The 24,204-nt window shown below is 37.9% G+C and overlaps 1 protein-coding gene across 4 annotated transcripts in view; it reads right to left on the reverse strand.

Moving 5' to 3' along the window:
- The window catches only part of lonrf2 (LON peptidase N-terminal domain and ring finger 2), a 64,715-nt gene that overhangs the window by 22,615 nt on the left and 17,896 nt on the right, over window positions 1–24,204 (reverse strand). For all 4 annotated transcript variants that reach the window (XM_052126862.1, XM_052126864.1, XM_052126863.1 and 1 more), the window contains exons 3-4: window positions 9,808–9,926; window positions 488–610 (exon numbers count right to left, since the gene is read on the reverse strand). In XM_052126862.1, coding sequence (XP_051982822.1) covers window positions 488–610; window positions 9,808–9,926 — 242 coding nt within the window. The remainder of the gene's footprint in view (window positions 1–487; window positions 611–9,807; window positions 9,927–24,204) is intronic.

Genomic DNA, 24,204 nt, shown 5'->3' on the forward strand with positions numbered 1-24,204 from the left:
ATGGTTATTTTGGGGAGGAGATGGGTGGGGAATGAATCACATGCAAGTATGCACAATCTTCCTCTAGCTGGGATTTATTAAGGGAACTATGCGCAGGTTCTGGCATACATAGAGTTTTAGGAATCAGTTTTGTTTTTGTGCGTATGCAAAATCTGACTTTTGTGCTAATGCACACTTTTAGGAAGAAACCTAGTGTGTTGAGCTCTCTCTCTCCCAGAAAGTCATGGTGCGCTGTGTTGGAGCTTGTTGCTGTGATGATTTAGACTGCAAGGTACCACCTCTTTAACATGTTTGTGTAAAGCTGTCATTGAATTTCAAAATGAGTGAAAATGCAAGGCACGCTTGATCATTTGATCATTTTTTCATGATATAATGTCACTTTTGAGTACTTGAGCCCATCCCTAGAATCTACAATACAAAAGTTGACACCCTCAAATAAACAGACCAATTTAATTTGTACACAATATGCATTCGATAATAGATGTACCTTCTGAGCCTCCAGTTTTACAGCGATCCAGTCAGATTTCAGAGCCACACAAAATAAATACTCCTGCAGAGCCTCTTCAATTCGGCCTGCATTCTTAAACGCTGTGGCCTTTATGTAGTAAGCCTAGAAATGGAAAAGATTATAACAATTAGGGCTTTGGACAAAAATGTACATTTTTGCAATTATTTAAAAATATATATTGTTATTGCGATTTGAACTGCGATGTGATTGTTAACATAAAAAATTTAAATAAAAACAAGTGCTTCCTTTTTACCCAAATTAAGTCATGGACAAACATGCTCTATTGCCAATACAAATATTGATAAAGATGGGTGTTCACACTTGAGTCCTCTTAAAAAGAACCAAACTAAATAAAATACAGTAAAACAGAGGGGGGAAAAAAACAAAAACAAAAAAACATTTCAAACCATCTTCACAATGTATCCGTTTGCTGTGTACATGTTTTTGTCTACTTTGTGATGGGGTCTCAGCCCACTTATATTTGGGTTCCAAAAAATAATAATGAAAAGTTAAAAAAATATATATTTTTGTATAATAATTATATTAAGTATAATTATCATTATAAAACGGTACCATATTATTAAACAGTACCATATTCATGTCATATTTTCTTAACCTGAGAGCAGCATGGCTATTGGCGGAAGACATTTTTGTTTGTAGTAGAGTTAACAATACCTTTTAATGCAGAGGAATGCACAAGGCTGAATCCAGCTTCTTGTTCATGCCATCTGCTCCCAATGCAACGCTTCCGTGTTTAGTCTTAAAGGGTCCATAGCCCCATTTACGAGTGCAATATTTCAACTCTGCAATGTATTACTGCAGAATATAATCTTATGTTTAATATGCAATTCAAACTAATAATATGCAAAAAACATAGCATATCTGTAAACAGCAACTTAGCAAATACAGTCAGGTCCATAAATATTGGGACATCGACACAATTCTAATATTTTTGGCTCTATACACCACCACAATGGATTTGAAATTAAACGAACAAGATGTGCTTTAACTGCAGACTTTTAGCTTTAATTTGAGGGTATTTACATCCAAATCAGGTGAACAACGTAGGAATTACAACAGTTTGTATATGTGCCTCCCACTTTTTAAGGGACCAAAAGTAATGGGACAGATTAACAATCATAAATCAAACTTTCACTTTTTAATACTTGGTTGCAAATCCTTTGCAGTCAATTACAGTCTGAAGTCTGGAATGCATAGACATCACCAGACGCTGGGTTTCATCCCTGGTGATGCACTGCCAGGCCTCTACTGCAACTGTCTTCAGTTCCTGCTTGTTCTTGGGGCATTTTCCCTTCAGTTTTGTCTTCAGCAAGTGAAATGCATGCTCAATCGGATTCAGGTCAGGTGATTGACTTGGCCATTGCATAACATTCCACTTCATTCCCTTAAAAAACTCTTTGGTTGCTTTCGCAGTATGCTACGTGTCATTGTCCATCTGCACTGTGAAGCGCCGTCCAATGAGTTCTGAAGCATTTGGCTGAATATGAGCAGATAATATTGCCCGAAACACTTCAGAATTCATCCTGCTGCTTTTGTCAGCAGTCACATCATTAATAAATACAAGAGAACCAGTTCCATTGGCAGCCATACATGCCCACGCCATGACACTACCACCACCATGCTTCACTGATGAGGTGGTATGCTTTTGATCATGAGCAGTTCCTTTCCTTCTCCATACTCTTCTCTTCCCATCACTCTGGTACAAGTTGATCTTTGTCTCATCTGTCCACAGGATGTTGTTCCAGAACTGTGAAGGCTTTTTTAGATGTTGTTTGGCAAACTCTAATCTGGCCTTCCTGTTTTTGAGGCTCACCAATGGTTTACATCTTGTGGTGAACCCTCTGTATTCTCTTGATTGTTGACTTTGACACACATACACCTACCTCCTGGAGAGTGTTCTTGATCTGGCCAACTGTTGTGAAGGGTGTTTTCTTCACCAGGGAAAGAATTCTTCGGTCATCCACCACAGTTGTTTTCCATGGTCTTCCGGGTCTTTTGGTGTTGCTGAGCTCACCGGTGCTTTCTTTCTTTTTAAGAATGTTCCAAACAGTTGATTTGGCCACACCTAATGTTTTTGCTATCTCTCTGATGGGTTTGTTTTGATTTTTCAGCCTAATGATGGCTTGCTTCTCTGATAGTGACAGCTCTTTGGATCTCATATTGAGAGTTGACAGCAACAGATTCCAAATGCAAATAGCACACTTGAAATTAACTCTGGACCTTTTATCTGCTCCTTGTAAATGGGATAAAGAGGGAATAACACACACCTGGCCATGGAACAGCTGAGCAGCCAATTGTCGCATTACATTTGGTCCCTTAAAAAGTGGGAGGCACATATACAAACTGTTGTAATTCCTACACCGTTCACCTGATTTGGATTTAAATACCCTCAAATTAAAGCTGAAAGTCTGCATGTCGATGTCCCAATATTTATGGACCTGACTGAAAATAAAGTAAAAAATTATTATCTTCATTTATATTTATGGCATTATGTAATAGTTGATGAAAATAATTCTACAACCTTAAACTTTACATAGAGAAGAATTACTTGGTCTGTATGTCCATAAGGATTCACTATGGTGCAATTACTTTCATGGATGAAATAAAATTGGCAATTTGGACTGATATTTAGTCAATAAGACTATCCATATGCAAAGTATATCCATTTAATTTGTATACACCCGGGACAAAAGAAAAAAAAAATTGTCCATCTGTCTAGTTGAAGTAGCTGTGGCACTGGAGACTGGAGCACCGCTGCATTGCATCTTTATATATATATATATATATATATATATAAAGATGCAAAGACAATATCATATCTAGTGAAAACTTGCTGTTTATAGGTATGCCATGTACAAATGTTTGAAGGGAGAATGTAATGTGCAGAGTGGTGAGCCTGTGCAGATAGTGAGTGTAAGTACAGGTGAATTGCATATTAAACTAGGGCTGGGCGATATGGAATTTCTTTTTAATTTTTTTTATCAAACTTATGAACAATTCATGGGGGCCTGGGTAGCTCAGCGAGTAAATACGCTTACCCATGGAGTCACGAGTTTGAATCCAACTGAGATTAATCGTTCGCCACCCAGATTGAGGCGAGTCATACACCACCACGAGGATATAGAGCACATTAGGACTTGGGCATTCCAATTTGGGCAGAAAAAAAAACTACAAAATAAACACTTGTGGACCATTCACGATTCGATTTTTTTTTTTTTCAACTTTAAAATGTACTCCAACATGATTCAAATTGTATGTTCTTTATTAGAATGCAAGGCACCCTGGTTAGATAAATCCAAGATCTTTTCATTATGAAAAATGACTCAAATAATGATAGTGCTGTTTTTTTACATCAGTAATGTCCTGACTATACTTTGTGATCAGCTGAATGCCACTTTGGTGAATTAAAGTACCAATTTCCTTCCGAAACAGCTAAATCTGTACATAATTCCAAACTTTTGGCCACCAGTCTATATTAAAGAGTTTGATTTATTTTACATTGCATTTACAACCATTTTATTCACATTTAAGCCTCTTAAAAATGTGGGGTGAAAAATGTATTTTAAAAAGTACAAATAACTTCCATAATGTCTTGAACTTACATATAAAATACTACGAGCTGTCCTGTTTGAAATTTCATGTCAACTACACATTTTTACAAATTATTAACAATTTCAAACCTAAAAATTAAGCAGAATTACACATATAACAAAAGAAACGCTTGTATCATGAAAAAGTGCTGTGTGTCATAGCTGTCTGAATGTGATCCAATTTACCTTAGCGGGTGTCGGAAAAAGTAATTTACAGTAGGGCTGTCAAATTCAAATTTCGAAATAAAATGCACATTCGAACGCAAAAACAGTGCATTCGAATTTTAGGTGTGTCAGGTGGTGCGCGAGACAAGATGACGTTGCTGACGCAGTTTAGCCTATCCAGTTCAACCCATTAGATGCGGCACGGCTGCATTGATAATTTGAAAAATGCTGAAAAAGAGAGTGAGGACTCTGAGTCGGAGAGGATCTTACTTGCACCAAAACATCTTAAAAGTGCTGTGTGGCGCTTCTTCAGTTTCTGGAGTATCGAAGGCAAGATTGAAGAAACCGCTACTATATCACTCCACAACATCTAACTTGAGAACAAAAAAAAAAATAAAAAACAAAAAAAAACTAAAAAAATTATTTACATTTCTTGTTGCACTTAAATCTGTTTTGTATACTATTCTGATGATAGTGAAACTTTGTAATATGGCACTTTTTGTACCACTGTCTCCCCAAGATGATTCACTGATGTTTTTCCTCTTTTGTGAGTCGCTTTGGATAAAAGCGTCTGCCAAATGAATAAATGTAAATGTAAATGTAACACGCATGCAGTCTTCTCATCCCGAAGAGGGGCCATTATTAAAACAGTCCATGGTATTACTGGCACATCGGTTAGAGCAGAGCGTGTGTTTTCATCAGCTGGAAACATCGTCAACAAAAATGCTCAGCCCTGGCTGCAGATGTAGATGTATGAGTGAGTGCATAGATTTAAAATAACAGTTTGCCATTTTGTGTTAACAATACATTACGCTGTCTGTTGAAGCGTGTTTTCTTTACTGATGCTCTTCCTCTTACATGCACTTTTGTTTCCTCAATTTCCTTGCGTGCACATTTAGAAATTATATTTGATCTATGAATGATTGTTTCAATAAAAAATGCGATGCTTGATTTGGATTATATTTGCTCATTGCGCTCACTTGCGCCCTCTTGTGGGCTCAGGAAACAATACAGTACTTTTTTCATCTAACATAAATTAATGTCTTCAGAATTTGAATATAACTATTATTCAAGTAAGAAATTCGAATTTAGTTTTTCAGCCATTTTGGCAGCCCTAATTTACAGTAACAGAAAAAAAACACCTAACAAGCATTTCCACATATTAAAGGGGTTGTGTAGACTCGCACCATCAACTCTTGGGGGAAAATACCTTGGCTCCCACACATAATCAATTTTGATCTCAGTACACTAATGCAAACAAAGTTAGATGACAAAATACAAAAGAGCAGAGCGTGGAAAAGGGGTGGGGCTGAACAAGGTGAATATATATACAGTACACTTGAAACACATCACAGAACAAAAGCAATAATTAGCGATTTATCTGAATCATCATGACTAAAGGATGTTTGATTCTCCCTTATATAAACTATCCATATGATTACAAATGAAGTGCCCATAACGGTCACATAACTAATGCTTTTTTTTAAATCGGTAAAAAGAAAAGTTATGGTCTTACACCGGTGTATACCTGCTTGGTGGACGAAGCTGAGCTACAATCACACGGTGTGCAATCATACAGGGAATATTACCGCTGTCTTTTATATCAGTCTCCGTGTTGTTAAACGGTCACGTTAATTTGGAGGGCATAACACACTTGCTGCTGATCAGATCGGGAGAGGCATTCAGACAAACATTGTGAATTCTTTTTCTCTTCCTTATTCAGCCTTTGGTGGATTTACAACGTATCCAACTATAGCGTTTGCAATACTTCTATTAGGCAAAATCTCTATTTAAAAGAAAATATTAAAAATATTGTCTCAAAACACAAATTAGAATTCATTTGAAAAATCACCCAGCCCAATATTAAACTCGAGTGAATTGCATATTTAACATGAGATTATATTGTGCAATAATACATTGCAGAATAGAAATATTGCCCTTATGAGTATGTTTAATTGTTCACGTGAGAAATGGAAAGTGTCTTTTAAAGGGGAACAGATGTGTATAAGAAGCTGGATTCAACCTCATGAAAAATGCTCTCATCCACTCTTCTGTCCACAAAACTCTGTGTTAAGGCATTACTTTAAATTTGGACAGTAACTTTTAGCAGCCAAGCATATTTGAAATTACGCTCATTAGACTCTTGCACGCTTTTGAGTATGTTACACAACAGGGAACAGAGCTGTGCATATAAGAGCAGCAAGCGCAGACTGTATTTATTTTATCAGATTGCAGTCTTTGCGGTTTAATATTCGCACTACGTAATATCGCAATTTTTTTCTGATTAATCACAGATTACACAGATGCAGATTACGGCTGGTTGGGATGGCGAAATATTTTGTGACAGAGCTAAAATGCATCAACCTGTAGAGATTTTGCTATATAGTATATACCGCAATATGTAAATATCTGTGTGACTAATATAGTATATTTTTCAATATTCTAGTATGTTTTTATATCAAAGTACTTATATGAGTTTCCTGGCCTTTGTGTGACCCAGGAGAGAGCATATGAGGTTACTAAAAGTGTTGATGCTGCAGAGGCCACAAAAAGCACCCAGCTGTAACAAAATAATGAGGCTAAGGACCTTGAAACACAGCTGAAGATAAGGAGTAAAACCATCTAGTGGTCAAATTAATTAAAAAGATAGACTTAAGCCAAGTTTCTACCAGTAAAAAGATATCAAAAGGCTCTGTGAGATAATGGTGGCAAATAGTATCCATTGGTTACAAAAATAATGAAGGGGCGTAGAAATGAGGTAATGCCAGATAACAAACTGTATAGAAGAGGAGGTTTTGGACTAAGAGTCAGAACGGACAGCTGACCGGTCTCAAGTTTGTTGGTGTTCAATAAACTACAACTTTGGCATCTGGAACTCAAGACTCCGAGAGTTTTCTTACAACTTCAGGAGGCCTGTCCTGTGGCCACAGGACAGGGACTGGGTCAGGAGGCCTGGGAGGTGGCCACAGGACAGGGACTGAGTCAGGAGGCCTGGGAGGCGGCCACAGGACAGGGACTGGGTCAGGAGGCCCGGGAGGTGGCCACAGCCATTGAGAACTCCGAGGGCGGAGCTGTAGAAGGCGGAGCCATGGAAGATTCAGGTGGCAGAGCCATAGAGGGCGGAGCCGTGGAAGACTCAGGTGGCAGAGCCATGGAAGGCTCAGGAGGCAGAGCCGTAGAAGGCGGAGTCATGGAAGGCTCAGGAGGCGGAACCATAGAAGGCTCTGGAGACGGAGCAGTGGAAGGCAGAAGCCTTGGAAGGCTCAGGAGGTGGAGCCGTGGAAGGCGGAGCCGTGGAAGGATCTGGAGGTGGAGCAATGGAGAACTCTGGGGGCGGCACCGTGGAAGGCTTGGGAGGCTCGAGAGGCCGAGCCCTGGGAGGCTCGAGAGTGACCTCAGTGGTCGTGAGTACTAAAGGTCCTTCTCTTTCTCCCTCGGCCAGCAGGAGGCGCGGTCATGGGAACTGTCGAGGCTTCAGGTGCTGGCTCTGGCTATGGGATGGTCGAGGTTACAGGCACTGGCTCACTGACGGTCGAGGCTGCAGGCACTGGCTCACTGACGGTCGAGGCTGCAGGCACTGGCTCACTGACGGTCGAGGCTGCAGGCGCTGGCTCACTGACGGTCGAGGCTACAGGCGCTGATTCGTTGACCGTGGCATGCGTGAGCTCTGGTTCACTGAACGTTGAATGCAGAGCCATGGAAGGTTCTGTGGATGGAGCCATGGAAGGCGGAGACTGGAGAGCAGAAGCCTTTCCTCTTCTCCTCCTCCAGGCGGACGAGGCGGAGCACGCTGGTTATGGGACGGATGAGGCTGGCAACGCTGGCTCTGAGACGGACGAGATTTCTAACTCGTTGGCCGTGGCAGGCCTGGGCATTGGCTCAGAAGCCGAACACGGGACTGAGAGAGCTGGTTCCCCTGCGGCAAATCTCTCCAAGATGAGCCCCACATACTCCTTCCATGTAAAGTCTCCGGTGTTAGGCAACTCCCACAGGCGTGTTGGTAGTCCGATCCGATACATATCCTTCAGGGTATTGTCATCGAGATCGGAGTGGATGGCTGCGGCGGAGAAGCAATGGGAGTACTCCCGGATTGTCAAATCCGCCTGGCGTAGTTCTGCGAAGTACGCCGTTAATCGAGCTGCTAGATCCATTATGTGGACGGTCGTTCTGTTAGGATTCAGACGAGGGCAGACGACGAGTGAGGATCTAAATGCAGCTCTTTATTAAATAAACAAGAAAACACAGAATAAATCAAAACACAGGGAACAAACAAAACATCCACGAGGGGATAACAAAATATAAACACTAGAAACATCCACGGAGGGCACGGAGGGCACGGAGGGCACGGAGGGCACGGAGGGCACGGAGGGCACGGAGGGCACGGAGGGCACGGCAGGAACACAGTCAAAGTCAACCATAACATACAACGACCGACAACGAATGAACAAACAACAGGGCTTAAATAAACAGAAGGATAATGATTAAATTAAACACAGGTGTGAACAATGACACTGGCAGTGATGAGGGCAGAGGATTATGGGAAGTGTAGTTCGGGACAGGTGACGGGAGAAACACTGAGCAGACAACGGGGAATCTTGACAGAATCTCATGAGAGCAATTCACACAAAACATCCTAAGAATATGGCTTAGCTGAAGCAGTTCTGTAAAGTTGTGCAAGTCCTCTGCTACCGGAAACACTTGGTTGAGGTTATTGCTGCCAAACGAGAATTGACCAGTAATTATATCGAAGGGTTCACTTATTTTTACACACAACTGTGAATGTTTAATGGGAATTTTTAAGTAAAGACATGAGATTATAATTGTGTGTTGTTATCTTAAGCACATTGTATTTGTCTATACTTATGACTTTGATGAAGATTAGATCACATTTTATGACCAATTAATGCAGAAAACCAGCTAATTCCAAAGGGTTCACATACTTTTTCTTGCCACTTTACAGACCAAAAATGTCAAGAACAATAGTCATATAAATTTGCTTATATCGCCCACCCCACAGCAGATGACATTTTGTTATAAAAAAAAGCTATGCGTGAATTTAAAGGAAATCACACATCGAACCAGATGTAATACACATCAAAATCGAAACGCCTCGGTTATGGCCATTTCCTTTGGAAAATACACCACATATAGATGTGTAAAGCCATAAGAAATAACCACAGGCAAGTGCACCTTAAAATACATTTAGTGGGTGGCTTCTTAACAGAAGGTTTCTAGAAGAACAAAGAATGTTGAGGCCAGTTTCAATGTTACAATCAACCCAATTCATCTGATATAAAAGATACTCAATGGATTGTTACAATTAATAGAGTAACCTAAATCTCCCATTGTGTTTCCACACAGAATATGCTGTCAAGTCGATGATTCGTTTGGAACAGTTTTCCACATACATTTACAGTGTGCCTTTACAGTGTCCCCATTTTATGTCTAATTTCCACACTAAAAAGCTGTAGGAGTTTAAACCTGTTCTTTGTGGATGTGTGCATCCTCCTCAAACATTCCTACCTTTGGCCACCATGGGCGGAGTTGGCACATGGCATCCCCATCGTGGATTGCTTGGCTGAAATTTTTCATTTCCAAATGCAGCTCAGCCCGCCGTGCCAGGAGCCAACAGATAGAAGGTGCTATAGAGACGGTAACAAAAGATATAGATTGTGTAATTTAGATAAAACTACTGTAGGTCAAAACCATATTAAAGTGGCTAAAATTCTTAAAAAATTTGTAGATTTACAATCAAATAAAAAAAATACATACAGCATATAAACCATATCAGCACTATACAAAGAGTGAGAGATATATATATATATATATATATATATATACACACACATACACATACATATACACACACACATCTATAGGAACACCTGTGAACCTACGTATTCATGTGTTTATCTATTCAGCAAGTCATGAGGCAGCAGTGCAATGCATAAAAACATGCAGATGCATGTCAGGAGCTTCACTTAATGTTCACATTAGGGTTGCAACAGTATGAGATTTTCACGGTATGATAACAGTCTCAGAAAATATCACGGTTTCACAGTATACGGTATTACACAATTACTATTATTAGTGAAAACAGAAGGGTTATTTTATTTATTTATTTTTGAGCAAACACTTTATTACAATTGAAACCATTTATTTTATTGAAGTATGTGCGGCATCCACTCTTGGTACATGTGTAAAAAGTCTCCCTTTTTAAAATGAATGAATAAATAGAAAAAATAAGGAAGCTAACAGAATTATAATAAACAGAATTATCATTATATATATTCATTATGTTAAATTAATTACTAAATGAAAAATAACATCAGCTGTGTGCGCTTTTAAAGTAATGTCCTATGATTATTAACAGTTAACATATACCTTTAACATATACCTTTAACTCAGTGGTACTCAACTGGTTTTGCTTCAGGACAGATTTTACATTGGAAATCAAGTGTCGACCTGCCATAGATTAAACATAACCTGTATTTAAATGTATCCTGGGTTGCATTTCCTTTTATGTTGCATAGTTTTGTTCATGGTTTTCCAGTACAAGGACATGCATCAAGTGTCATTATTTTTGTTGATGTCAACAAAATCTACAGGAAGTTGTCTCTCCCCCTTTTAAAAATTTAAGAGCGTATTTACTTATATGAGCCCATTATTATCCCATTTGTTACCTAATATTACATATTTATACACGTATTACACAGAAGGAAAGGCTCCTCATTACCATGGTTAGGTCAGTGTGCTAGTCTTAAATAATAGCAATAATAATAATAATAAATTAATGTATTTATGAAAAATAAATACTAGCTGAAACATCTTGAAACTTTAACTAAAACTGCCACTGTTGATATAAAATGAGGTCTAATAAATTCTACCTTTAGATTATTTCATATGAAACTATAACATTTTGTCAAAATATAAAAAAGTAGTAAAAGTTTATTTTACTCATGTAAAATCCTGAAACAAACTTGTAATTGATTTGTTTTTTGTAAGCCCAGAAATAGTTGTGTACTCAATTTTCTGAAGTGTATCTTTGACTAGTGAGACTATGTTGCAATTGTCTGAAGTATTATATTGCTCTACAAAGATAGATACTTTTCTAGGCAGAGATAATACATTTATTTTGCCAACTCTACTTCCCTGTTAATTTATTATTCAGTTTTAATAATAATAATAAAAAAAAAGAAATTTATAGAACTTTCAATGTTTGTCGCAAAGCATCCGAGTTTACTTTTTTTTTTTTTTTTAAACGTTACCCGTTTACATGCTAAAAGAGTCATGATGCGGGTCTCCTTGATGGATTGACTTTCAGCACACAACTGCATGAATATGATAAATGATTACTGCAAGAGTTAGATTAACATACAGGTGCGAAGGAACTTCAACGTTTCTAAATTGCACAAATAAAGTAATTTACATATTTGTCTCTGGCTTGCTTTTGCTCACGTCAATGATGCCAAGATCTACTTTTATATTTAATTTACGAGGTTTACCTGCAAAATTAGTAGCACCAAACATCACAAGCAGCTTTCAAGAATGGACACATAGTAGCCATATAACACTTTTCCTTGAGCATAATATTGCACTACAGATCGTTAAGTTTGTTGAAAGGGGAAAGCGTGACGTGCATGGTTGCCAGATTGCACAAAATAAGTATAACATTAGGCGGAATATTTCCAATTTGCGCAAGTATAAATCTCAAACTGGGGGTGTTTTGTCTCTTATCTGGTAACCCTGAGCATGTTAAATGCTTGTGGAGGCGCGTTAGGTCCCAATGCAATTTAATTGAAATATCTAATGAAAGATGCTTTTCTGATAAATGGGCTGTATGTTGCCCATGTCTGCTTTAGCTGTCTGCGAGATTATCATTAAATCTATGTCAGCAGTCCTAAATAGTCTTATCACTTGGGCGGCCGCAGTAATATCTTCAATGGGAGAACCATGGAATTGCTCTTTCCCTGCTGTCCGCAACCCAGTCCAAATAGACCAGTTGAAAAACACTGCTTTAACTCACACACACAATCATGTCAGACCCCCTCGCCTCACCTCTCTCAAACATGTGCGTGTGTGTCGCAAGTTGACGAGTCTGACAGGCAGACAAGGAATAAAGGAGATGCGCACGCGCATGTGAGATTCTCTGTCCGTTTGCATTTTTTTCTCAATACCGTAGCTAAGCAAATGTACATGATATGATAACAGTCAATTTTCAAACCGTGGTATACCGTGAAACCGGTATACCGCTGCAACCCTAGTTCACACCAACCATCAGAATGGGGAAAAAATGTGAGCTCAGTGATTGACCGTGGCATGATTGTTGGTGCCAGATGGGCTGGTTTGAGTATTTCTGTAACTGCTGACCTCCTGGGATTTTTAAGCACAACAGTATCTAGAGTTTACTCAGAATGGTGCCAAAAACATCCAGTGAGTGGCAGTTCAGTGGACAGAAATGCCTTGTTGATGAGAAAGGGCAAAGGTGAATGGCTAGACTTGTTCGAGCTGACAGAACAAGGCTACAGTAACTCAGATAACCCCTCTGTACAATTGTGGTAAGCAGAATAGCATCTTAGAATGCACAACACGTAAAACCTTGAGGCGAATGGGCTACAACAGCAGAAAACCTCGTCAAACAACAATCATCCATGCAATTATAAATCAGCCAATCATGTGGCAGCAGTGCAGTGCATAAAATAATTGAGATGCGGGTCTGGAGCTTCAGTTAATGTTCACATCAACCATCAGAATGGGGAAGAATGATTTGAACAGAGGCATGATATATGGTGCCAGATGGGCTGGTTTGAGTATTTCTGTAACTGCTGATCTCCAGGAATTTTCAAGCACAACGGTCTCTAGAATTTACTCTGAATGGTGCCAAAAACAAAACAAAAAAACATCCAGTGAAGGGCAGTTCTGCAGATGGAAAGCCTTGTTGATGAGAGAGGTCAGAGAATGTCCAGACTGTTTCGAACTGACAAAGTCTACGGTAACTCAGATATCCGCTCTGTACACAACAGTTGTCACTGTTTTGGTGGCACGAGGGAGACCTACACAATATTAGGCAGGTGGTTTTAATGTTGTGGCTAATTGGTGTATACTATTCTTACTTACACATGTATGTATGCACATATGCATGTGTGTGTATGAACTTGAGCATCGGTTTTCAATCCAAGAGAAGAACGTGAGAAAAAGCTATATTTTAGGCAAAATTTATAAATATTAATTTTTTTGTTTTTTTTATGTATAATTTAATTGCATAATCAAGATAGACACTAGGTCTACACAATAATGGTTAAAATGATCATGATTATTTTTCAATATTATTTATGATTATCCTGTAATTTGATAATTTTTTGTTTTTTTTTCCAATTAAAGGGCTGCAAAATTTCGATAAAAAAAAATAAAAAAATCACTTGCCACAGTTTAGATGTCAATCTTAAAACAAAAAATTGAAAAGTAGCTCTCATGTTGAACAAGGTGTTAATACTACAAACTAGTAAATTACTCCTTTGGTGCAAAATTCATGTTTTGTCCATGCTTTACTGCCAATATAAGACTTAATCTCTAGGGTTTTTATACTTTAGTCCTCTTTAAAAGATAACTTTACATTTACCAATTATTATAATAAATTATTATTGCAATATATAAATAGTAAAATATTTCTGTAATAATTTAGCACGCTGCATTGCTATATGGTCTCAAGCCTTAATAGATAGTATTAAATTACTTCAAACATCCCCCCGCTGTCGTAATGGGTGGACACATTGGTAAACAAAGCACTGTGTTTCTCCTGTTAGGTAAATAAAGAACATTTCTGGGCGATATGTAAAAATGTATTTATCGATAATCGCCTTAAGAAATATTGTATATTGGATATACAAGTATATTGTCAACCCCCCTGGGTCGGTGATTTTTTTTTGCTTTATTGATTTTGCTTTAAAAAAACGTTTTTATTGAAACATGAAAAACATTTCTAAATTCAAATTGCACTATAAACTACACGAAAAAAATAAATTAACGCCTCTGAACAAACAGCGAATCAGACACATCCATTGACCGCTTTTCTTTTGTCTATTCTTAAAAATATAATCGTGTGTTTCTTCAAGCACGTCTCTTTGTGACTGACAGCATTTCTTGTCTTGTGTCAATCCATAACTTCATACAGGTCGTCTGCCTTTTGCAGGTAGAGGAGCAAAAATTACCAGCACATGAAATACATTTGGACGAGGAGCTTGTGAACTGGATTCAGCCTTGTCACATTTTGCAGGTGGCGGGTGCTAGTTTCACACTCTGGGCTATGGTTTAATATATTTGCAGACTTCCCAGATCCATGGTTTTGCCATTTCCCGATATTGTCAGTCAGGATCTTTGTAAGACATCGTTGATAACCCATAACATTGTCCTGTTGCCCAGCCCTAGTTTATACATGCAAATACTACTCTGTACAAATAGACATAAAAGATTTTACTGTGTTTGGCCTATGTATTTGTTTACCAGAAGTCATTGAGATCAAAATAATGGTTGAATATCTCTACTGAAATAATCGCTTTTTATCGGTTTCTCAGGTTCAACACCTGCCGTGATATTCCCCTCTATTGTAAATGTGCTGTAAACAGTTTATGTATAGATTTATCTCTGCTGTACACTCTTAGCTCACTTCATTAACAATATTCAGAAAATATGAGAAATAAAACTGTTAAATAGTAGGGCTGCAACTAACGATTATTTTGATAATCGGTTAATCTAATGATTATTAGAATGATTATTCAACTATTCGGCAATTAATCATTAGCACTTAACCGATTATTATGCTTGTGTCCCGATTTAAAAGGTTGTAATGTGCTTACTAACAATACAGAAATTTTTTTTTTTATAAGTTTAATTCAGTAAAGAAATTCACTGCAAAAAAAAAAAAAAAACTTATTTTGTCTTGTTTTCCATTAAAAATTTCTAAAAATTCAAACTTTAATTGAAAAGCAACATAACATATTTATACTTGCTTTAAGAGAATGTATCTTAAATATACAGCAAGTACATATATATATATATATATATATATATATATATATATATATATATACGTAAATAAGTGTATTTTTTACTTTGTTATACTTCTACGAGTGCAGTAAAGACATACACTTATATATTTATCTTCAAGATCTATTCTCTAAAAGCAAGTATAAATAACTTATATGCTGATTCTCAAGTGATATTTAGATATTTTTAAATATTTGTATTTTTGATATTATATTCAACATTCTCAGATAATTTTTTTCTTCTGCAGTATAGTTGCCAAAAATGTTACTTTGTTTTAAGAGTTGTACATATTTATATTGGAAAACAACCCAAAACAAAAACAAATCAAAAACCTATTTTGTTGCAGTGTATTATGGGGTGAAGACAACCCTCTCTCACCTTTTTGTTCACTTCAATCCATCTTTCTCACAAAAGAAAACTCTTATTAATAAAGCTGCATATAGTCATATTATTATTTGACAGTATTATTATTAGATTCCTCAGGTAGGAGGAAACCTATTGTTATTGAAAGTATTATTAGATTCCTCCGGTAGGAGCAAATCTATTGTTATTGACAGTATTATAATTATTATTAGATTCCTCCAGTAGGAGGAAACCTATTGTTATTGACAGTATTATTAGATTCCTCCGGTAGGTGGCGCTACAGGTCATGTCCAAATTCCATAGATTCCATAGGTGGCACTACAGGCCATACCCAAAAGTCCCATTTTTGGGTCAAAAATGTTCTAATTGTGTACAATTGATACTACAGGCCAACGGTAACCCCCAAACCAATAATGGCCATCATTTGCCTTTAGGGGGCGCTACAAGCATTGCCCAAATGTCCCATTTTCAATGTGGTATCAATTCCACCCCATTTATTCAATTCTTCTGAAACTTACTGTACATACCTCATTGGGAACAAAAAAGCCTCAAGGATCCATAAGGTCCGGCATGATGGATTTTCCTGTACACTGAAAATTTTTTGTTTAGGATTCAGACAGATAGACATGTTTTTTTGGATTCCTCCATTGGGAGGGTTTAACCCAAACCCTCTACTGTTCAATTTTAAATTATTTGCCATTTTGAGGAGAAATCGCATTGCTGCTTGCAGCTATATTTTATTGTTGACGTTGTCGATAACATTGACACATTTTTTCAACTCTATTAAAGAGGCTTAATGTTAGGTATGGGAATCGTAAGAAATTTAAATTCCTCTTAATTTTTCTGGTAAGAAGTTTAAAAAATGTAGGTAGAATTATTTGATGAGATTCCTAATATTCTTATTAAATTAGAAATACAATTTTTATAGTATTAACTGCCCTCTGCAGTCTGTTGCAATATGATGATGATTGTTTTAGATTTCTACAGAGCAGATATAACAAATCAGAAATAAATGTTATACAATTCGTATATAAAAGTGTGTTTGCTGAATTGAGACATTACACATTTTAATTAAAATTCCACTTATTACAACAAAACTTGTGTATCTTTAATTATACATTGTCATATGAACAACAAGTCAGTAACTGCACTGCTTGATTAAAGTCTCACAGGTCTGAAGTAACATTACAAAGCAGTAACCGTTCCAGAGACAGTTTACGCTGTGTTCTTTTGTCTAATGTTGTACTACGGGATTGTGAAACTTCAACTGTTCTAATTTCATTTCGAGTTGGACATTCATAATTTGTGCATCAGTATAGAATAAGACTTTACTGGAAGTCTGTTTTGCGCTGTAAATTCAAAAGAGCCAGCTCATTTGTTCAGGAATCAAAATAAACTGATAGTGCTCTGTATTTTACGCTGCACACCCAATAGATGGCAGTGCTGCTGCAGACATGCTTTGCAGGAAATACTCTGTATTTTAGTAAAGTGTTCTGCACATAATGAAACTGTTAACAGAACCGAAAGTCATGAAGATCATACCATTCCGGTATTTTTTAAAGAATGGAACGATTCCAAACCCTTCTTTTTGCATAATCATTACTTTTTTTGTTTATTGTCATTATACACACTTATAGCATCATATTAGTCCAGTTGGGTAGTGCACATATTAAATAATACCGTTACCGAGGTGATAAAAGCACCAAATTTTACATGAAGATTCTTTAGGACCTCCTGAATGATTTCAGCCTAGGAGCCCAGCTGAAATATTGAAATTTAGTGTCAAATCACTTAAAAAACAATATTCATGAAAAACGTTTTTTGTTTTTTTTCCATCTCAAGTAAAACTTTCAGGATAATGGCCTTTTAAGACCACTGAATAAGCTTCCTTTTGTTAATTTGTGCTCAGGCCAGTAGATCTTCCAAATTATAAGTGTAAAACAGAGTGCCAAGACACCTTATACCTAAAACAAAATCAAAAAGCCCTGTATAATATAGGCAGAATTATTAACCCTCTGGGGTCTGAGGGTGTTTTGGGCCCTGGAGAAGTTTTGACATGCCTTGACATTTGTGCTTTTTTCAGTTGCTTAAAAACATATTAATGGCTAAAGTCTGATAACACTGTATTCAGCACAAACTGGGCTACAATAATATGTGAGCAACATGTGTGTACATGTTTGTATTTTTGAGAAAATAATGTTTATGCGTGGTTTTTGAAAAAACAAAAATTTTAAGTCACTGAAATAAGGCCATATAACACATACTAAACATTTCTCAAATACGTTTGAGAACTGGATCTTGTAGCCTAGAGTTTTTGCTACAAAATGATGTGAAAATCATCCTGATCACTCATTCATACAAAACAATATAGTAATTTAACTTTTGTGTGACAATTTTAGTGTTGAATGGCAATATGCGTGGAGGCATGAACTATCATGAATATTGATGAGATTCACATTGATGTGACACAAAGACCACTCCTCTGGGCCTATCAATGAGGAATGTGACGGAGAGAGAATTAATGTGAGGAGACTTAATGATCAAAATCAAGTTTTAAGTTAAAAGAAGTAATCTGACTATATATTTTCTTTACATAAAACTTTACTTAATTTTACACCTACACTACTGTTAACAGAAGTCTCTTCTGCTCACAAAGACTGGATTTATTTGATGCAAAATGCTGAAACAATATTGCTATTCTGAACTCTTTTTACAATTTAAAAGAACAGTTTTCTATTTAAATATATTGTAAAATGCAATTTGTGATCAAAGCTGATTTATAATCATTCTGATTTTCTAATATGGGAATATTTAAAGTGTATTTTACTAATTTAACCTGAACACATATTTGCAAGCAGCTTTGTTGATGATAATGAGGCATTTTAAACACTAGATAAAATATAATCTAAACATTCATATTATTTTTATATCATACAGAATACAATTTACATGTACATGTATATATAATATAGCATGTCAACTAATGAAAACTAAATGACTTACTCGTCTGAAATTGTAACCTCAGCTGGATCAAGTCTCTCTTCAAAATACAAACGTTGCTGCTCTACGAGTCCTGCTCTTCTTCTGAGGAAAATGTTAAATCTTCCATAATATCCTGGAGCTTTCTGGCCATGTCATTGCAAACGCGCAGAAAAATGAATGAAAAGTGTTTACCTCAGAGTAGGGGGCGTGTACATTTGCATTGATCGTCTCGGCACATTAGCGTATGAATGGCGCGCTCTGCTGGTGGGTGGGATCACATTACAGATAATGAGATGGACCGGTAAAAACTGTACATCGCTTTGTTTCAAACAGATTGCATTGCAGGAGAATATTTGTTTTAAATTGGAATAGTTTTATTTAAAAGTAGACATTTTAAGCTTTCTTTAGACATATGTTTCATATTTGAGTGAAAATAATTAGCAGAGTTTCAGTTCATTTTTGTGACGTGTTTCTGAAATATGCTCGTGGAGACAAGAGACTGCTGAAAGCTCAACCTTTTAATTTTCTTTATTTTACAAAAGCACACGATTTTGTTGTTATTGTGAGTGTACACAAATAAAAGTAGACCCTTTATAGTCTCTAATGATGTCTTACACTTATCTGTATACCCAAAAATGACGGAGTATTTTAAGTTGTTTCTGCTGTAATGACGAAAATATCCAGCAAAACCCTTTAACCCTTTCGCACGTACTGCACCGGTGTGATTAGAACGGTCAGTGCATGCACTGCTAAATTCAAAATGTGCTTTCGCGCGTTGGCTGGCACTGAGCCAGAGACAGGCGTGCTCAGAGCTGTCATATATCACAACATTTCAGTGTTTTCAACCACATAATGTTTATTTTAGGTTTCAGACATTTAAGTACTAAAAAAAACAATACATTTAGAGTTTGTAAAATACACACTGATGTCAAAGGAAGAGCCAATAATAATCCTTTCCATAATTAGAAATGTTTTATTCATATCAGATACACATTGTGTAAGTGACTTTAAAGTTTACTCTATTCGTCTCCCAGTTCACCAGCCACTTACTTTTATGTATTTCGGGTGAAGTGGATGAATTCACGTGTTGTAAAATCCAACAGATCCGATTCTCTGAACTGCGTCTGCGGCACAAACTAGATGACGACGCCCATCGCGCATACAGCTCAACTAACGCGATCGTTATAAAGGTGTTTAAACAACAAAACACTTCCACTTGCATATATTTGACAATCGGAATATCAGATATTTCATGCCATATCTAACAAAAGTGTGAATATTTTGAATAAAAAAGGAAAAATGACATAAAAGCAGATCATCATTCATTCTCTGTTGTTGCTGCCGTGTGTCACGTGACAAGCAATGGCCATGGAAACCATAAAGTGACACATTCTAAATAACGGTATAATAATAACTTTTATGCTTACATAACATTAGTTTCTGAAACTTCAACATGGAGCTGAACTGGGCTCTATGTATTATTTGCCAGAAAGACACATCTGAACCCCTGAGAGGTACCTTGCAGACACCTGGGACAAGTGGTGATAAATCTCATGCCTATAGATCATTTCTTGCTAATGTCGAGCAATTCAGAGCGATTGACAATCTTCCAACTAAACTCTATTTTGGGAATGATGAAACTGCTACCAATTTTGCTTCACATTCTGCTTCTTGGCACAAATCTTGCCATCTAAAGTTTAACAATTCAAAGCTTATGAAAGCGACAAAGAAGAACATGCGGAATGCTGTTGAATCTGGACGGGGAAAGCCAATGAAACGCCAATGACTGGATGTTCGAAAGTGCTTCTTCTGTGAGGGTGGCATAGATCAAGGTGCTCTCCATGAAGTATCAACATTTGATACTGACAAGAATATCCGAACCATGATCACTGAACTTAAGGACACAAGGCTTATGACAAGGATAATTGGAGGAGATTTAACTGCAATTGAGGCAAAATACCATTTACCATGCCTTGTAAAGCTGAGAAATTGCTACCGTGGACTCGCTAGTAAGAGCTACCAATGTCCAGAAAACATAGATGAAAATATGAATGAGTCTCGCGCTTTCGTTGAACTTCAGGACTACATTGAAAAATGTGTTGATTCTGGAGTCCTTCTCTTTATGCTATCTGAGCTCCACTCTTTGTATGTAAATCGACTTCAGGAACTGGGTGTCAGTAAGCAAGTCAACAAAACCAGATTGAAAAATCATTTGCTTCAATGCTTTCCAGATGCACAAGAACAATTTGATGGAAGGAATACAGTTCTTGTTTTCAAGGAGGGCATGAGAAATATGCCAAGGGAAGCTCTGAGGAAGAGAGACTTTGATGAAGATGCTCTCATCCTGGCAAAAGCTGCGAAGATTATTAGAAATGACATATTCAACCATACAGGCTTCAAATTAACTGGCTCCTTCCCAGAAAGATGTCAAGAAACCTCACTTCCTTCAAGCTTAAAGTCTCTTATCTTGATGATAATGAATGGCTCCAACTTGAAAGATCAAGATAAATGTGAGTCTCAGGCTTGCCTCACAATGGGACAAGGCATTCTTTATAACACAAAGAAAAGGGCAACACCTACTGCTAGGATGACCAGACACAGCCTTGAACGTGAACCACCACTCCCTATTTACATAGGCCTTAATGTACATGTACAAACCAGAAGCAAGCAACTGGTCCAGCAATTAAACCAAATGGGTATTAGCATTTCATATGACAGAGTTATTAAAATTGAAGACTGGCTTGCTAAAGCCACATGTGAACGCTTTGAAGTTGATGGTGTTGTGGTTCCAGCTTGTCTCCGGAAAGGGCTCTTCACAGTTGGTGCCCTTGATAACCTTAACTATGACCCAAGTTCAACCACTTCTGTAGGCTCCTTTCATGGTACTGGAATCAGCATGTTTCAGTTTCCAACTAAGGATGACTGTGGTGTACAGAGACCACCCATTATGATACCACCTTTTGAAAATAAAAATAAAGCTCTTCCTGACACTTTTGCCACTGTCCCCGCTGTAGCTCTGAAAAATACTTCTGTTTCAGTGCCAGAGTGTAATGTAGTTACAGCTATGGGTTTATTGGATAATGCTAGAGAAGAGGAAAACAGGTGGGTCAATCATGCACTGCCACTTCTAGAGAAGAGAGAACTAGACAGTGATGATGCAGTTGCATGGTCTGCATATCATGCTTCTATGCAACCATTGGTGGAAGACCCCCAGCAAAATGTGCACTCCTTCCTCTGTTTTATGATAAATCTGCCACTCCAGCCATGATTAAACATGGCATGAATGTTCTTAGACAAGCTATTGAATTTCTTAATCCTGGACAAATCCCAGTTACTACATTTGACCAGCCTCTTTTCAGCTCTGGCAAAGTTAGTGCAATGGAAATGGCCAGACACACATGGTGAAAGAGTTCATGTAGTTATGCTAGGTGGATTACACACAGAAATGGCCCTCTGGAATACACTTGGCGACCTCTTAGATTGCTCTGGTTGGACAACAGCACTCACTGAAGCAGAAGTAGCATCTTCTGGAAAGGCTGACTCATTTCTGAAAGCAGCACACCTAACTCGCACCAGGCATGCCCACCAAGACACTCTACTGTCACTTCACAATCTGCAGCAGGAAGCTTTTAGGCTTATTGCTGGCCCCAAAGATGAAGATACCTTTATCACTTGGAGAAATGATATGCTGAAGAAGAGTCCAACTTTCATGTATTGGGATATAATATTAAGATATGAAACCCTCATTCTCATTTTTGTCAGAGCTCACAGAGAGAAGAACTTCCTTCTATATGTAGAAGTTTTAGAAGAACTCATCCCTCTATTTTTTGCCTTGGACCATACAAACTATGCAAGATGGGTGTCTGTCCACATCAGGGACATGAAGTCTTTGCCCAGTACCATCAAGGATGAGTTTGAAAACCATTCACACTGGGTTCTCTCAAAGACATACAACAAGTTCTCTGCAATACCTTTCGACCAAGCTCATGAACAAGAAAATAAGATTGTGAAAGGTTGCGGTGGTGCAGTTGGTCTCACAGAAAACCCAAATGCTTTCAGACGATGGATGATCTCTGGACCAGAGTTGGGAAGATTGCTGAAAGAATTTGAAGAGGACTTTCTTCCTGAAAATGACATAGATAATCCTAAGAACTTCCAGCATCATGAACAGTGTCTTTCCACACAGAAGACATTTCAAAGACATGTAGCCAACCTGTCTGAAACTATTAAAAGAATGGGCAACCCTTTCTTGGATGATTTTAAAGATCTAGTCACTCTTGACAGCCGTAACTGTGCAGATGAATCTGTGGCTAAACAGTGTTCATCTTAGAAGACACAGGCAAGAAACAATATCAACAGTTTGTCACAAAGGTGCTTACTGATCGCAGCCAATCCATCCATGATCCAATCAAAAGGAATTCATTGCAACTCTTCAAGCAAACTCGACGCAAGACATTATCTACACATGGGAAGAAGATTAAAATGCTCCAGAACAACGTGACACTATTTGGTCAGCTGTATATTGCAATGCAAAGTCGTGAGAGTGATTTGGATGAATTCTTTGCACATGAAGTACAGTCCTTCCCTCCTTCCCTCTCTGACTTTGGAAAGATTCACCTGCCAGGCACAAAGTCTGACTTACTTCAATGCCTTGAGTTCCCTGGGCAATCACAGCCACCCTCATGCTTTGACTGCAAAATCTTGGATGGAGCGGTCATTGTCCACAGTCTGTCTACTAATACAGTGAACACATTTAATGAATATGCAAGTAATGTTTTCATCCCTTACCTGCAGAGGCAGCTACAGGATACACAAAGGTTGGATATTGTATGGGATGCATACATCTCGGACAGTTTGAAGGAGTCTACGCGTCAAAAGAGGGGTCAAGGTGTACGCAGGAAAGTGTCTGGCCAAACAAAGCTGCCAGGCAATTGGATGGATTTCCTACGTGATCCAATGAATAAGAAAGAGCTTTTTGCCTTTCTGACATCTAAGACTGAAGCGTTCAACTGGCCCCCAGACAAATCTCTGTATATCACATCAGGGCAAGCTGTATCTTCATTTGGTTCCAGCAGTACCATGAGCAGTTGCAATCATGAAGAGGCAGACACCCGGATTGTGGTTCATATACAGCATGCCCTGGAGCAAGGAGCAAAAACTGTCCATGTGCGTACTGTGGACACTGATGCCATTGTGATTCTTGCAGGTTTATTCCATGATTTACTGGTGATTCAACCTTTGACTGACATCTGGGTGGCTTTTGGCATGGGCAAAAAGTACAGATTTTACCATGTCAATAGCATATGTAAAAGTCTGGGTAAGGACAAGTCTCAAGCACTGTTGATGGTCCATGCCTATTCAGGGTGTGATACAACATCTGCTTTCACTGGGAAGGGTAAGAAGTCAGTTTGGCGGGCCTGGCAAGCCTATGATGAAGCCACTGAAGTATTTGCTTCCCTTGCCAGAAATCCATTCCAAAAATTAGATGCTGCTTCATGGCAGTTCCAAAAGCTTGAGAGACTGACTGTCATC

The sequence above is a fragment of the Xyrauchen texanus genome, chromosome 5 (genome assembly GCF_025860055.1).
Source record: "Xyrauchen texanus isolate HMW12.3.18 chromosome 5, RBS_HiC_50CHRs, whole genome shotgun sequence".
Taxonomy (NCBI): Eukaryota; Metazoa; Chordata; class Actinopteri; order Cypriniformes; family Catostomidae; genus Xyrauchen; species Xyrauchen texanus.